General features: G+C 48.2%; 2 protein-coding genes across 10 annotated transcripts in view; both read right to left on the bottom strand.

Moving 5' to 3' along the window:
* SMIM11 (small integral membrane protein 11) overlaps positions 1-9,289 on the bottom strand; it is a 70,205-nt gene extending 60,916 nt beyond the window's left edge. For 2 of the 9 annotated variants that reach the window (XM_049709955.1, XM_049709957.1), the window contains exons 1-3: positions 8,961-8,985; positions 5,328-5,430; positions 971-1,148 (exon numbers count right to left, since the gene is read on the bottom strand). In XM_049709955.1, the coding sequence (XP_049565912.1) occupies positions 984-1,148; positions 5,328-5,430; positions 8,961-8,965 (273 nt within the window). In that variant the 5' untranslated portion in view covers positions 8,966-8,985 and the 3' untranslated portion in view covers positions 971-983. Of the gene's footprint in view, positions 1-970; positions 1,149-5,327; positions 5,431-6,082; positions 6,166-6,343; positions 6,437-8,960; positions 9,104-9,266 lie in introns of those variants that run through there. The other 7 variants (XM_049709961.1, XM_049709963.1, XM_049709960.1 and 4 more) reach the window with 7 other exon arrangements.
* Positions 9,290-13,361: 4,072 nt separating this feature from the next.
* On the bottom strand, positions 13,362-14,597 carry KCNE2 (potassium voltage-gated channel subfamily E regulatory subunit 2). The gene has a single exon (XM_033418243.2). The coding sequence runs from the start codon at positions 14,025-14,027 to the stop codon at positions 13,656-13,658; it is 372 nt and encodes a 123-aa protein (XP_033274134.1). The 5' UTR covers positions 14,028-14,597; the 3' UTR covers positions 13,362-13,655.
* Between the last annotated feature and the right edge of the window lie 2,186 nt (positions 14,598-16,783).

Below are 16,783 nucleotides of genomic sequence, written 5' to 3'. Positions count from 1 at the left end.
TCTCTGAGGCCGGACCCTGGGAATCTGCATTTTAACAAGCACCCAGGCAAATCCTGATCATTAGCCAGGTTTGGAAACCACTGATCTAGAACTCCCTGCTACCATATTTGAATCCTCTAATTTTTAGAGAAAAGCATAGAACTCAACCTGAGAAGTGATGAAACTGGGTGAGCACAACAGAATTTAGGAAACTGCTAATTGTCCTAAGTTCGATCTGTAAGTGGGTGTTTAATAACTTCCTGGTGTCTTAACTCAACAAACACATTCTGGGCACGCCCTGCGCTCTGGGACAGGCACTGGGCTACAACGATGAGGAAGACTTTGTGCCCAGTGAGGCGGTCATCGGGAAGGCCCTCTGGCCAGGGGACCGACCAGCAAAGGCCAAGGGGCACGAACGTCTATCGTGGTCAAGGAATGGCCTGCAGGAGCGTAGAGAGGGGCGGCAAAGGGGGCAAATGTGACCGGGGTGAGGATACACCGGGAAGGGATTTATATGCCATACCTAGGAGTCATTATCCTGAGGTTAGCAGGGCTTCTTAATCTTAGGTACACGCAGGGGTCTTAAATGACCTGTGATCCCACTTCCTCCCCACCCCTGTCTGCAATTTTATGTACAATTTAGGTGTTTCTAGTATGTGAGCTTCTGCAGGGAGAAGGTCCACAACTGTCATGAAATTCTCAAGAGTCCTGTGACCCAAATCCCGTTAAGCACCATTGCTCCCAACGAGGGGGAACCTGCGCAGGCTGAGAGCAGAGGTGTGTCCTGCGGCTCACCAGCAGACGGGGCTCGAGGGTCGGGACCTGCAGCCCGCACCTTATACACACAGCTGTTCTACCTCCTGTGACAGGTGGGGCTCCGCGCTCGCCCACAGCCTTCAGACCGAGGGATCCGGAATTCTCTGAACTATCACATGCAAGGACAGGCCCGCCCTAACCCCCTGTGCAGTCTGCATTTGCAAAGTCCCAGTACCTTTGATTTCCCTTTAGTTATCCTTCTTCTCTGACCGCTTCTTCTTTTCAGCTTCCAGTTTTTGCCGTTTTGCTTCCAATTTTTTCCTTTGGTATACTTTGGCTCCGGCAAACGCCAGGCAGAGAATTAACGTTTTCGCTGCCAAGATATACAGCAGCAGGGGCACGTGTTCAAGAACCTTAAAGAGGAAAGAAACGATCCTAGATGATCTATAATTGATAAGGAAGGTTTCTCTCGTGTTCCTTCATTCAACACACGTTTCCTGTGCACCTATCATGCACCAGGCACTACGCTAGATGCTAGAGCTTCACTGATGCAGGACAGACGAGGTCCCTGTCCCCGTGTCACTGACAGTCTAGTTTTAGGTGCCCTTCATCACTCCCTTGTTGCTGGCTTCACGGAGAGGACCACCAGTGGCCTGCAGACGTCATAACTCTGCTCCCTCACAACCTGACCATGCACTCTGCCGATCACCTGGCCCCCTGCGTCTGAGGCAGCAGCTCGGTCCAGTGCGAGAAGCCGGAGCCAGGGGATCGGTCCCAGCCCAGCTCTGCCACTGACTGACCCACTGACAGACCGTGCGACCCGGGTCCGTCACTTGACTTTCCTGAGCTTCTGCCTCTTCACCTGCAAACGGAGGCTGGGCCAAACCTTCCTTCTGAATTCTCCACCCTTATAGGATGCTGTGATTTCCTCTTGGTTCCAGCTACTCATTAGCACTGGTATTTGAAGATAAAATAAATATAAAAATAAAATGCAATAAAACTTAAAACATTAAAACTGAGCTACTTGTTTGCTGTTCCTGTAATTCCCTGTCGGAGGGAAGCTTTAACGCATTGGCTAGAACGAAGTCTGGGGAATGACTAGGGGTTGGAGCTACTCCCTTTCTGCACCGGCAGGCTCTGTTAGGAAATTCTGTAGATCGCAAGTATCTCAAGGCAAACACTACACTAGTTTTGTAAACATGATTAGTATGACCTGAGTGATAACTATGGGCTTTCTGTGTGATTAAAAATTCCTTCCCAAATAAAGTGAAAAGGTATGCCTTCGTCGAGAGATCATTATTCTAGAGGACGAGGTAGGATTTAGGCCAACGAAACCATCAGGTTAAATGCCAAACATCACTTATTATACGCAGCACCAGTATAATGAGACTCGGCGACGGACAGTGCATTAGTCCCTCCCTCCAATGGTTTCACTGAAGCTCATCTGAAACTAGTTAGTGAAACCTTTAGCTGAGAAGAGTATGCTCGCAGACGTGGAGGGCCAGAAAGGATTTTAAAGACGACTTGGTCTACACCTTGTTCTACACACGAGGAGAGTAAAGCTCAGGGCAGTTGAGAGGCCCGTCCACGTTACACGGCTATTTCACGAGGAGGCCAGAGTTGGAACAGAACATTCCAACCCCTACGCCAGTTGTCTTTCCATTGATTCTTGATTTTAATGTGGTGGAATTAATGAAATCAACAACTTATGTCCCAAGAACACCCTGGGTAACTAGATAATGGTTTTCAACCACAAAATCATTTTAAGGTAAAGAATACGCACATCATATGCACTTCAGAACGCTCACTGGCCACAGTGTAAAAGACTAAAAATGTTACAACAGTGAGAGCTCTTATCCTGACGAGCAGAAGCAGCTTAGAATACCGATGTGGTGTCCAGGTCCTTCCTGCCTCAGACCTACGGCTAATCTCCCCGACCTCCCCCAGCAACCCTCTAACTCATCTACTTTCTTGAAGGTTCACATTTTAGGGACGAGGACTGGCTCTATGTTTATAAGCCAGCTGAGAAAGGAAAGGTTGCTAGATTGTACCTCCCTGGAGGCAAAGACCACCAGTTTGGAGATACAAACTTCTTTTTACGTCCACTAGGACTTCCCGGGCTAACCGAACCCTGGCTTGCTCTGGCAAAAGCTACCCTCTTCCAATTCTCTCAGTCTCTATGGGAGAGCCTCTGGAGTCCTGTTATAACCAAGCCCCCATCACAGCCCATGGTTCCCGTGACCTAAACCCAAAACTTAACTGTGGCATTTACAGGAATGTACATCATTCCAACCAGAAGTTAGAAACCCACTGAAATGGAAACACAACAACAAATGGACCCAGGTAAGTGGTTTCAGTATTTACTTTCTTTTTAAAGGCTGTGGAGAGAAGGTGACAAGAGGCAGAAGTTTCGGGACTGAGAAGGGGCAGGGCAGTGGCAGCGGAGGTCAAGGATACCACAAGGGCTAAAGCGAAAGGTTTCAGGTCCCCTGTTCCTGCAACACTCTTGGACAGTTTTGCTAAATCTTCAGTCGTGTTAAATCTCCTCCTCTGATTTCCTTCTAACAAACCCCTCACGTTAACTCCCCAAACCTGCAAATCTTCAAGGAAGTAGATGAGTAAAATATAGCTGGGTGGATTAGATCTGTAACAATTTTTTAAACAAAATCCCATTACCTGTGTCATGAGAATGACTGACTTTTTAAACACACTCTGTTGCTAAGGTACTAATACACAAGTAGGGCTGACTGTCGCTGATGGCCACAGGCCGACCGAGCTAGAAAGGGAAGCACAGGATTCACCGGGGCCTCCATAATCCTTCAGCCTCCTGGGGGGTCACCGCAATCAGGGCAGGAGAGGCCATTCCTTTCTGACGCTACATGGAAGGGCGCCCCCCTCTAAACACGAAGCTGCTCCCTGGTAGCCCTGGAGCTGTGTGTCTGCCCGAAGTTGGGAAGGTACGGGCAGATTTTGTTCCTGACACAGGAAAGGACTCCTTTTGGGACAAGCAGGATTGGCCTGGGTGGTCAAGTGGGTCGATGTCACTCCACAATTAAAAAGAAAACTTTCTCTGCGTAGCGCCTCACCGGTACACATCAGAATCCCCTGGGAACTCACTAACCCCAGGCCTACGCAATCAGAAACCCTGGGCATGGGGCCACATCCGTATTTTAACCAGTCCTCATGGTGGTCGTGCTACACGCTGCGGCCTCGCAGCACCGAGCACACGGTCTGACCCTCGCTGGCTGACGTGGCCTCTGGTACCAGCTACCACCTGTCCTCAGGCTCTGCAGAGGCTAAAAAGCCTTCCCTACATCTCACCCCACACTGCTCTCTGCTTCCCCTACCCCACACCCTCTTACTGCCTTGTCTTTCCTTCCCAGCCTTTCTACTGGCAGCGCTGGAACCCCAACACAGGCGAAACAAACGCTCCCGCATCTCCAAGCCCTGCCCAGAATGCTCACTCCGACTGCTGAATCTCAACCAGGCTCAGTCCCCAGAGCCCTCCCGCAGGGCCCCCCAAGCCCCATGGAGCTGGGGAAGGAGGGGGGTCTGTACTCTCCCGCCTCCCTGATCCTGCTTCCAGACCTTTCCACCTCTTGCGATGAAAGCCAGTGGCTGTTCTGAACAAGGAAATGCTTATGATAATTGAAAAAATACATACAATGAGTTTGAAAATACACACATTACACATATATGTGGAAAAAGCACGGGAAGAAAATACACCAAAATTGTTCATAGGAGCCATCTCTGGATAGTGAGACGATACATGATTTTGATTTGATTTGATCCTTTTCGAAGCATCTATTTTCGTGACTGCTCTCTTAGCCAACCTCCAACCTACCCCATTCCATCTCCTTCCGGGAGGTAACGTGACACTCCCCTTCCCTCTCCAAGACGTGCTGACTGTGCCCACAGCCCTCTGAATGCTTGCGGCTAACAGGAAACTCTCTGGTTGCCCTTGAGCTTCTGCTCCCACCAACTGCATCTAAGGTTTTACAGCGGTCAGTTGTGTTTATTCTGCAGCCAGTTTACTTAAGTAGCACTTGATGTTATAATAGATAATTTATTTAAACACGAGACTCATGAACTATGACTGTGTAAAGGAAAGGCTGTTTCCATGAAAACTAAGTTGCATGCTTTGAAAGACTCAATTTGAACTGGAAAAAAATGCCACTGTTGGCAACACAAATGTAAAAGATTAGAGAAGCAGAGCATAAAAATCAGGAAAGATCTTGTATGCACATTGCTTCATCAGTTCTTAGTCATCCACTTTAAAGAAACCAAAGTGTGAAATTATAGGTGAAACTTCAAAGGCATGGTTTTTGCAAGAAAAGTGAGGCAGACCTGAGGGCAGTTGGTGTCCTCTCAAAGAAAAGGCCTAGCCTTCCTCCAGAAGTCTGGCACATAAACGTACATTTATCTGTCTTCATTTAAAATATTATGTACTATTATGATTCCTGCTTTAATCTACTTTTCTTCCTTCTTTTCTTGCTTCCTAATCAACCCATCCCTACAGAACTATTATTCTGAATTTTTACGAGCAGGAGAAGGAAAAACCCCAAGCCATCAATGTTTAATGGTATTCTTACCTTCCAGTTCATGCTGGGCCAACTGGGAGCTCCCTCCTGGTCAGTGCGGGCCACTCCACTCAGGCAAGTTGGAGAGGGGGCCGGAGCGGCAGGTCTCACTGTCCTGGTGGGGAAGAGAAGAAGCAGGTCAGCGTGGGCTTTCTAGAGCAGACCACCTTAGGCAGACTTCTCTTGCACGGAGAGAAGGCCCATGAACAAAGACGGCAAGCTCTGCAGAGAGGAGGGTAAGCGTCCCCAGCAAGGGGACCAGAGCCTGCTGGAAAGCAGAAGGCCTGGGTGAGGGTCGCGCTCTTGCTGGGTGAGGGTCGAGCTCTTGCTGAGCGGGTAGATGCCCTTGGCAGCTCCTCACTGGGGAAGGGAGCACAGCCAAGCGGAGGTGGCGGCGCTGCTCCTGAGGGGACGCAGGCTCCCATTCCATTCATCTGTAGACGGAGGAGCCCAGGTCCAGGATCTGTTCCTCCTCCCACGCCCTGCCTTGAACGAGAGCCGGTCTGCGGATGAGTGTCATTTTATTTCTCAGGTCCTCTGATTGTTAATTCAGGTAATCTTGGCTTTTTAAAATATCTGGAGGGAAGGGAATCAGTGATGGGGGAAAACAATATCCTAAGAAAGCCGTTCAAATCGAGAATTCCCTCTAAGACGTGAGGGAGACCTAGGGGAAGGTGAGGCAGGAGGTGACAAGGCAGGGACACGGCTGGAGCACAGGATTTGCTCTGAGGCCTCCTGCGTCACTATTTTTAGAATACGACACATACCCCAAGAGTCAGAAGACTTGAGCTCTGGATGAAGAGCCTACACACTCTGGTAAGTGACTTCCCTCTGGGGGCCTCCGTCCCATCTGCAAGTGAAGATGGGGGTGTCAACTAGATGGGCTCTGGGGCCCCTACTTTTCTTGCAGTTCAGCGACTTTCAGCATAATAGTCACAGCTTCGCTTTACTGTGCCCGGCTGTGCTGAAGTGCACTACATGCGTTAACTCAGCTAGTCTTCACACCAGCCCCATGAGGTGCAGTTTACCGTCTACACTTTGAAGATGAGGAAACAAAGTTTCTGTGACACGTCCAGAGTCACGGTGGGGACTGAGATTCGAACACATCCAGTGCGGCTCCGGAGTCTTATCCTAATGCAGACAGAGAGCTTTGCGGTAAAAAATCATGGGGATGCTTCTCTTTAAATGTACTTACAATTAGAATCAAGAAAGCAGAAAATTTCACAGGCCTTTAGAATGGGGCTGATGAGATAAACTTCAGGGAAGATGGTTTTTAAAATTTTCACTTACAAAAACATCTAAATAGAGAAAGTTCAGACCTCATTTACTCAAGGTCATAGTATGTTGAAAACAAGCTAGCAGTTGGCACAAGATAGCCAAGTTTTCCCCGTGACTTTTTCAAAGTCAGATAAGCTAACAACAGGAATTTACACCATAAATCTGTTTACATGCGATGACCATGACTGAAGGTGCGCGTTACCTTCACGTATAAATGGCCTGTTTGTCTTTAAGTAGCAGGAGATTCTGCCCTGCACTGGAGAAATATTTCCTACCAGGTTATAACCTGTTGCTGGAATTTTCACTTTGAATAATCTCTAATAATCTCAGGAATCAGCCATGTTGTAAATTAAAATGTTTAAGGTTGTGCAAATTTTATTTTTACAACGCCTGCTTTTACTGAGTTGTCTGCAGATATAAGTAGACACGTTTGGCTGTTCCCCACACATTTTCTGAGCCCAAATTACATACTCAGTGAACTGAAGTAGGTAAGATATTAATTCCCAAGGTCAAGGACCACGAGTAGGTCCAAAAAGGTTATGGGGGAAATAAAAAGAACGCCCGGGGGTCTGGCCCTCTGGTAAACATGTACTATATGACCTTGGATGAGTCACTGGGCATCTCTAAGCCTCAGCTCCCTTGTCTGTAAATTCTCCTTCAAAGACTGGATCATGAACACTAAGCACCATGTTCCGCACATGAAAAGCACTGAACAAATTACCAACCATAACTGTTCTGATAAATACCTCTTCCCACTAATGGACATGTCAAGCTGCAGGACACAAGCAAGTGGCATCCAGGGCAAAGTGTGACAGCAGGGTATAAAGCACCACCACTGGGCAAGCAGGAGAAATGGACTCTATTCTTGGTGGCACCAGTGGCAAGGCATGTGACCTGGGGCAAGCCATTAGCCTCTCTAAACCAAAGTGTTATCATTTTAAAAACCAGAACCCGAAGAACAACGCTGCAACGCTGAAATGCCTAAGTCACCACTCTCTTTGATACCACAGAATCTGACTAAAAATATACTGGCAGCTGCCTCAACATCATATCTAGAGTGATAAAATTCAATCTCTTTAGGAAAGAAACATATTTAAAGTCCATCTGCAAAGCAGTGGAAGGGGTGCACTGAGGGTGGGAGATGAGAGGGCAAATCAATCAAACTCATCCCCACCCACTGCCTCCAAATGATAACTTTTCTCCATCTCCCTTAAATTACAGGCTCCAACTCAGCCATTTTTGTAGCACCCTGCAGGACTTCAGCAAATGAGAACAACTGAGAAAGCTAAAAATATCATCAGGCTATTTGCTCTGCTGCCATATGTACACCTGGTGCAATATTAGAACCAGGAGGCAGCTGGCATCTGAGGGCTGAACTGCAAAAGCCAACAAGACCGGGACAATTTTGAAAGGCATAAAATCTGTGAAGTGCAGGAAGTTTTAAGCTTCCCCTGGAACTATCCACCGTCTTAGCTTAAAACCCAAAAATAACAATGGCTTAGGAAGAAATAGTTCTCTTTCCTTCACTGCAAAAATATCCTGATTTCTCCTTTGCCAGATTTCTCCTAAAAAACAGAAGAGCCAGTGGCTTATTTTGATTAGGCCAATTACAGCAATATGGACAATGTGTAGTCCACAATTTTCTTCTTGGCACACCTAACACACCCAAGGGTCGGTCTGTCTCTGGGTGTCTCATTCCAGCCACTCATTAGGCTGTGTCCTTAGTTTGAATTGTCCGAAGCTGTTCTCATTCCCCGTCTCTACCGTTTTCACCCCAATCCTTCACCCAGTCATCTGAATTAGAGGTAGGTGCGGGGAGGAGAGGGTTCCAGTTGAACCTTGGGTATCACTTGGTCGACCTCTGAGCCCCACGCCCGGGTCAGCCGGGGTTCCCAGGGCGACGGGCTGAGCCTCGGCTCCTCCGTAGCCGGAGGGCCGGGCCAGGGTCCGCTACAGCCGCGATACCTGGGAGCAACGCCTGCCCCGCTCAGACCCGAGGATGAGGACCAAGGGCGACCACTGCTTCCCCGCCCCCCCCCCATTCTACAGAACATTCCAGGGCATTCGCTCGCCCCCAAATCTCTCTGGCGGGAACCACCTCTGGGTCCCCCCCTCGGCCTGCGTGCCAGCCTCAACACGCCGCCCCCGGCGCCGGATCCGCCGATCTCGCGGCGCCTGGACAACCTAGCCAGGCAGGACGCTCTGCGGGGGGAAGGGGGGGAACATGACCGCTGTCAACCCCGCGGTCCCCGGGGGCCCGCTGGAGAGCGTCCTGCAGAGAAAGTGCAAAAGCGGGGCGGGCCGCCGAACTCCACAGCGCCCCCAAAGAGCTGCCGGGTCTCGGGTCAGGATTCGGCAGACACGGACGCCATCCACTTACAACTCCAGGCCACGGAAGATGCAGCTCGCCGCCGGCACACGAACCACGACTCCCACAATGCCGCGGGAAAACTACATGTCCCAAAATGCACCGCTCCGCGCGCCGGCGCAGTGGGCTCCGGCCACCTCGGAGTGTGCGCCGCTGCTCGCGCCGGCGCAGTGGGCCCGGGCCGCCTGGGTGGGTGCGCCGCTCGTCGCGCATGCGTTTTGGGCCGGACGGCCTTCGTGGGGCAGTGACGTGGGTCACCTGGCGGAATCGGCCTGGACCCGGGCAGGTTCTCGTTGTGAACTTACCTGAGCTGGAAGACGGCGGTCGGAGGGCGGGCGTCGCGGGGGCTCCTGCCGCTCAGCCGTCTCGCATCCCTGGAAGCTCCTCGCTGTGTGCGACTGAGGGCACGTGGCTCCCCAGAAGTTTCCAAATTTAGCGTTCATGTTCTCTGTCCAAAATGCGTGTGTTTTCCCTTGGGATAGCAGTAGGGTGCTCGGTACTAGGTTCCCAGATTCCTTCATTCAACAAGCGCTTAGAAAACCGGAGCGGAGTTTGAGTCCACTCAGTCCCTGCGGCACGGGAGGGCGCAGACTGGCCACCCTCCCCCCCACCCCGTTCAAGGATATCGAGAGGGAGGTTCACAGACTCCTTACTACGTGCTTGGCTCGCCATTTTTTGGTTGAGGAAACTGAGGCAAGGGAAGATGATGTGGCCGGCGCAAGACAACGTGTGAATTGGAGTGGCAAAATCTAGATTTGAACCCAGGCAGGCTAACTCCGAACCCCATTGGGACATCTTGGTGCTGGTGAAGAACGAAATGTTACGGAGTGCAGAGGAAAGGACAAACTGGAGGATTGGGGAGAGGGGGGTTAGTTCTGTCAACAAGTGAAGTTTTCCTGGAGAAAGTACCTAAAATAGCTTTGTTCTAAGCACTTTGCGGCAATTTTCTAATTGAAGTCTCCTAACAGGCCTATAAAGGACATAATATGCCTGTAACCACTTCACAGATGAGGAAATGGAGACACAAACTGATTAAATTGTCCAGGGATCGGGCTTCCTTGGTGGCGCAGTGGTTGAGAGTCCGCCTGCCAATGCTGGGGACACGGGTTCGCGCCCCGGTCCGGGAAGATCCCACATGCCGCGGAGCGGCTGGGCCCGTGAGCCATGGCCGCTGAGCCTGCGCGTCCGGAGCCTGTGCTCCGCAGCGGGAGCGACCACAACCGTGAGAAGCCCGCGCACCGAAAAAAAAAATTGTCCAGGGTTTTAAAACCAGCAAGCTCCAGAGCTGGGGTCTGACTATGGGTAATCTGGAGCTAGACTCTCTCAGGGCAGCCACTATAGTCCATAGGTTCCTTTTCAAATCGCTTCTGATCTATGCTGTAAGAAGTAAATGGGGCTCAGGTCATTGGGAGCCAGTAGACCAAGCAGAAGGAACTCTTAAAAGCAAACAGGGTGGAAAAGAAAACTAGCAAGTTGTTTGAACTGGAATTTTCAGTTGCCAGGTTGAAAGTGGCAAGCCTAGGTTTGGTGGAAATTGATGCTGGGGTGACAAACGGGGGCAAGTGGCAGCAACTGTATACCCAGAATGCTCGTAAACATTGGGCATTTCTCCCATTCCCCAAAAGTAAAGTTGATACTGATAACCATCTATGTTGGCCCCATATACTTTAGTGATGATAATAAAACATACTTAATTAGGAAAACCTAGGTTTTTCCCCCCTTAATGTTTCCTTGTGTCAAAGATAAACAAAGCTGGACACAAGTTCAAGTGTTAAGGATAGACTTTATTAAGCAACTATTGCAATAGGGGAGAGAGTCCAGCATGAGCTGAACTCAGCTTTGTCTTGCCAGAAGTAACTGGGCATTTTAAAAGGGGAAGGAGGGATTGGGGCCGCAGGCACTTGAGCAGAGTCAGGGAAGTGGAAATTTACAAAAAGCAGAGGGGATTGGTCAACCTGACCTGGGTTTGTTAACAGACGCTTATCTGGAGGAGAAACAAAGTTCGATCTTTATGACTGTCCGCAGTGGTGCATGTTAGAGCAACGTGCCCACAGGTTGGGGAGAGTTATTCCTTGAATGTTGGCACCTCCAAGAGACAAGACAGTTCTGAGTGGTAAGGATTTACACCTCAAGGGGGGAGACAAAGGATTTATAATTGTAAGATTTCTAAAATAGCTGCCCTAGGAGGGATTCAGGGGGCTGATCTGCCTACCATCGGGGTTTGGCTGGCGCAAAACGTAAATCGAGTTTTCTTAGGCAAGCACTTTAAAGCGGGCTGGGGTCCCCTTAGGGACGCAACCTAGAGCTGTTAGAAACTATGGTAGTGTTAGTTCAGATGTGGGGAGGTGGATGATATCTTTTTTGCCAAGAATGTGCAGTGTTTATAGGGCAAGAGGTCTAGTCAAGAAGAAGGCTCAGAGGAGCCTGACCAGAGTTTGGTCAAAGACATAGTCATTGTCAGATGGTAGAAACCCTGGATTCCTGTCTGGATCCAGACCCAAGGCTGAGATTTTGTAGCCTGGGTTGCTGCTCTGGGCACACTGGTGAGAATGTTCCGTGTGGTACAGCATTTCTGGGTTTCTGATCTAAGGAGGGAAACCACTCTTGCCATATCTGCTCTTGGAACGTGAATGGCTTTCTCCAAAACTGTATTTAACACTTCTGTTAGCATAATTGCATCTTTGTTATTAGGAAACAGACCTTGTATATATCTCACTCTAAAGACACAAAGCTTGTAATCTATATAAGACGTTGAAGAAGGACTCCTGTTTGGAATTTTGTCTTAGTGCCCTGAGACTTGAGGCTCTGCTCACAATTGCTCTGTTTGGCTGAGTAGATGGGAAGCTGGAGGAAGAGAAGAGTGTAAGGGGGCGTGAAGCTTCCTGAAGTTACAGCCCGTAAGTCCGTCTTGCCATTGGCTTTCTCCTCTCAGCTACTCTCTAGACCTTAACCCGACGTAGGCGGGGCCTCTGTCCCGGCTCTAGCTCTGCCCCCTTTGTGTTGCTCTCCGTTATAACGTTGTCACATTATATCGTTTTGATGTTCACGTGTCTGACTCCGCCTCGACTGAGTGAGTTCCTGCAGCTCTGGGAGTCCCGTTCATCTCTATGCTCCTGGGGTCTAGGCCAGTGACCCAAGTAGATAGATATTAAATGATGCTTGATTGAATTGATGAGTGAAGTCGCCTAATCTGTGGACTGGAGATTCCTGTCGATAAATGAATGGATTCTCCCCTAGAAGCTCTAGAAGAACACAGCCCAGTGAGTCCCAGTTCAGACCTCTGACCTCCAGAAGTGTAGGAGAATGTATCTCTTTGTTTTAAGCTGGTACATTGGTGGTAATTTGTTACAGCAGCAGTAAGAATCTAATACAGGATTATGAACCAGCATGGTGCTGACCTTGGGTTCCAGACCCGCTCATAACCATCCTGAGATAACCCATGAACCCTTGGTGTGCCTGCTCGTTGAACATGCACTTTCTTGTAAATTACCCCTTACAGCCATGGTTGCTTCAAGACTAATGTTGACACAACTGTTTCCATTAGCAAATAACTTCCAAAACAGGAAGCACAGAGGCTATTTTCTTAAGGAGTATGTTTTGACAGTCTTTGGCCAACTCTTGACTAGGCTTATTTATTTATTTGTTTGTTTGCTTGTTTTTTCCTGTGCCTAATTTTCTGGTATTAAAGCACCCAGACTCTCTAGACATCTGGAAAGAAAAAAAAAAAAAAGAATACTATGATCTCCAAGGTGTCTTCCAGCCCTGACATTCTGTGATATTGTGAACCCCAAGCTTCAAAATACTAAGCAGTTAACAGTCTAGCTCTTCAACAGACAGCAACAATTCAGCCACTTTCAGTATGTAAGTGACAACAAGTTTCTTGAAACTAAGTGGAAATAAGTAACTGTAAATAGGGAAAGTAAACTGAGTGAAAAGAGTTGTTTATAAAGCCGTGTTACAATGTTTTATTACTTTTTCTATAATAACAAGGACTTTTAAAAGTTTTCTGTGAAATTTTAAATGTTAATTAAAAGGTATGTTTCTGTTGCACCAGGTAGTTCTTAAAGATTCTATTTCTCTGGTGTGGACTCTTTGCCCTTGTGAAATGTTTGTTCTGTCTTCAGACTTCCAAATAAACTCAATGCTAGGGAAACAAGACACAAAGGAACCCCGTGGTTCTATTCATTCATCACTTCAGACTCTACATTCATGAGTTAATAAATAAATGCTCCTACATCAATCCAGTGAGCAAGTGACAGATTTTTGAACCTCAGCTTCTGGGTAATACACCTGGGTTATTTATAAATTGATATAGTCACAAACAAAATGTTTCATGAGGAAGAAGATTCAATGATTTGTTAATCTCTCCTTTCTAGCCCCACTGCCACTGCCCAGGCATGTTACTTCCAATTTGGCTTTATTTTCACTATTGACATTGATTAAAATGACATTGACATTGCACGGAAAGGAAGAGAGGTCTTCAGCATAAATTACTTCTCCAATGAGCAAGCATAAATCACTGAGATTGCAGTGTCCCCTGTCTTAGTTGACCAGCCACCTGATCTCCATGAAAATTCTCAACAGAGAGCGAGGAACTTAGTGTCTTCTAAGCATGGCAACTTGGATTGGCTCCATGACACTGGCGTCTCTTCATATTTGCATATCAGACGTTGGCTGTATGCCTCTCTCGCTAATCAAGGAGATATTCTGAGCCCCGCTGCACCAGTGTTCTCGTGGATGGTGGCCCTTGATTCTCCCAGGTTCACAATTTGACTTTTGTACTTGTCTTGCCAGTCCTCCACAATGTACTGGTGGTACGGGTCATTGGAGTGTTCTCGTCTCTTGGATTTCACGGTGCTCACCAGGATGGCTACAATGATGAAAGAGAACATTCCGATCATAACCATAAGGTACAAGATGACATAGTAGAAGTTCTCAGCATCGACCTTGGCTTGCAGGGCCTCTTGTGCAGCTGTTGTGTTCCTGCGCCAGTTGTCCATGTAAGTCACAAAAATCCTTTTGAAGACATATTCCAGTGTCTGTGTCAGGTTGGATGAAGTAGGCATATTTCCCTCCTGCTGCAATTTAAAGAATAAAATATATGAACAAGCTTAAGAAAATGAATTCTTTCTGCATTTGGCTACCTTAAGGGATGGCGCGAGGGGCATGCAAGGGGGGGAAGTAATATTATTTCTTCTTTACCTGGCTGGTGACTGAGTGAGTGCATACTTTGTTATTCTTTACATTTTCTTTAAATTTTTCCCTCTGCTACCTCCTCACCCTTTGGGGCCCAGCTTAACTTGATGCATTGTTTGCATTCATGCTATCTTACAATAAAAGTTTAATGGAGTACATAAAACTATATGTATTACGATCCCAGTTTAAATATGTGAATAAATATACATGCAGATGAAAATGGAAAAAAGACTGGATAAATAAATAGTTCAAAGTGTTAATAGTGGATGGTAGGGAAGCAGGCGACACGGGTTCGTGCCCCAGTCCGGGAAGATCCCACATGCCGCGGAGCGGCTGGGCCCATGAGCCATGGCCGCTGAGCCTGCGCGTCCGGAGCCTGTGCTCCACAACGGGAGAGGCCACAACAGTGAGAGGCCCACGTACCGCAAAAAAAAAAAAAAAATAGTGGATGGTATACTCACAGATTTTTTTTTCCTTATATTTTTCTTCTGTTCAAAATTTTCATCAATAATCTTGCATTCATTACTTTGTTTCTAAATAGGTCGGTCACCTCACAATGGCTAGCACAATGCCTTGTTCATAACAGATACTCAACAGACATCGGCTGAAGGAAACAATGACTGATGTATGTTCTGTGTTTTCAGAGACTTATGGGTCAGAAGCTTGCAAGGGGCATTGACAGACTTTGCAATCCGCTCCACCTCCTATGTCTAGGCAGTGCTTTTTCCAGTTATACCAAAGAGATGAGTATGTGCCTCCATATTTGAAAGAAGTACTTTAGGCAAGTGATAAAAAGGAACAACCTGAGAGATCATTGGTATTTCTCAACTCCCACTCTCTTCTCCATCCTCACTTTCACTGCCCAGCCACCAGCATCTCTCACCTGGCTGATACAATGCAATGCAATACAACCCTCCCCAAAACTACCTCCCCAGGGTCACATCTGCCCCTCTCTGCCCTGCACAGCAGTCGGTGTGCTCTTTTTAAGAGAGAAATGGGAGCACATCATTCCCCTGTTTTTAAAATGATGCAATACCTTCCTGTTCACAAAATAAAATCCTCATTCTTTAACGGGTTTACCTGGCCTGGCCTGGCTGGCCCCTGACCACCTCCCCAGTTTACTCTCCGCTCGTGGCAACTGGTCTTCCTGGCCTGCCTTCCCCCACATCAGTAAACCTTCTCCTGCTTCAGGACATTTGCACATTCTGTTCCCTCAACCTAGAATACTTTTCCCCTTCTCTTCCCTCTGCTACCTCCTCACCCTTTGGGGCCCAGCTTAACTGTCACTTCTGAGAAAAGTACCCCGGCCCTGCTCTCAAACCCCACCCCCATCATCACTTTTCTCCAATAGCATCTTATTACTTTCCTTCAAAGCACTCTTCCCAACATGTGGTGCTTCTGTGTATATGTCGCTGTGTGTGTGTGATGATTGGCTTATGGCCTCACCTTTCCCACTCGACCATGATGTCTGCGAGGGCAGGGCTCACATCGCCTCTGCCTACCTTGGTTTAGTGAATGTTGGCACTAAACCAACTAAACTGGCACACAGTAGGCACACAATGGATGTCTGATGAGTAAATGAATGTGCCGGGAACACGCTGGCATCGGAAATGCAGCGATGACGAGTACGAGAATTCTTCCTGAGGAAGCTCGGTGTAGTGGGAGAGATGCAAACAAACAACCATGCAAGGTGCAGAGAGTTGTCACAGGTGTGAACAGAGCGGGTTGAAAAGTAACTTAACAAATAGGTAAGATTGCCCCAAAGTACTCACCAAGCATATTTTCCAGGTAATGTGACAGAGGCATGCTTTCTCCCCCTTAAAATAACACAGTTCACTGTGAAAGAGTATAGCTAAACCGGCTTTAATCCGAGTCAAGACTTCACCACTGGCTCCTTAACCCTTGAAGAGCCCAGGTCTACTCATCTGGGGGGAGCTCACACTTGTTTCATCCATCCAAAAAATTCCATCCCACCCCCCCTCCTTCCCGTGGTCTGTAGGGCTCACCTTACAAACGTGACAGGGCCGGATCACTTCACCTACCAGTGCCCTCACCCTCTGTTTCTGCCAACCCTTTCCCACAGCTTCATCCAATAAAGAAAACTGTGATTTTCCCAGCTTATATATCCCCCTGCTGCACCCTCTGGAGAGAATTCAGTTTCCTTCTGTGAAGCCAAATTGAAGAATGGGTAGAACATAGAGACAACTAAAAAACCAAACAAAGAATGAAAACAAACAAGAATCCCAGAGGAGCTAAGTGTACAAAAGCAAAGACTGGTGGGTGACGAGGGAAGTTCGGTCTGGTGGAAGGCCCCAAGGGACTGTGGAGTACGAGGCAACTGAGAAGGGGAAGAAGGGGACCTCCTCAGGGCAGAGAATTGGGTCCCCTTCGTGTTCTTCCTGCCAAGATGGGAAATAGTCTACTTATTTCTGCTCATTGGACAGCGGTTCTCTGAAGCAAGGCCAGCATGTACTGGGCTACACGAGGCCACCTTGGATCTGGGTTTCCCCAGAGAGGAGGGCGCATCGCGAGCTCCTCCGTGCTCTGAGCTCCTCTGCCTGCCCGCCTCGCATGCATCTCCTTCGTGGCTGTGCCGCTGTGCTTGGAATTCCAGGGGCGACCCTGA

Source organism: Orcinus orca, chromosome 5, assembly GCF_937001465.1.
Source record: "Orcinus orca chromosome 5, mOrcOrc1.1, whole genome shotgun sequence".
In the NCBI taxonomy this organism is placed as follows: domain Eukaryota; kingdom Metazoa; phylum Chordata; class Mammalia; order Artiodactyla; family Delphinidae; genus Orcinus; species Orcinus orca.
The sequence above is the reverse complement of the archived record's forward strand: the minus strand, read 5'-3'. Positions and strand labels throughout refer to the sequence as shown.

Bases quoted from the DNA above. Each gene is read 5' to 3' on its own strand.
- KCNE2 (XM_033418243.2), bottom strand. From the start codon at position 14,027: ATGCCTACTTCATCCAACCTGACACAGACACTGGAATATGTCTTCAAA.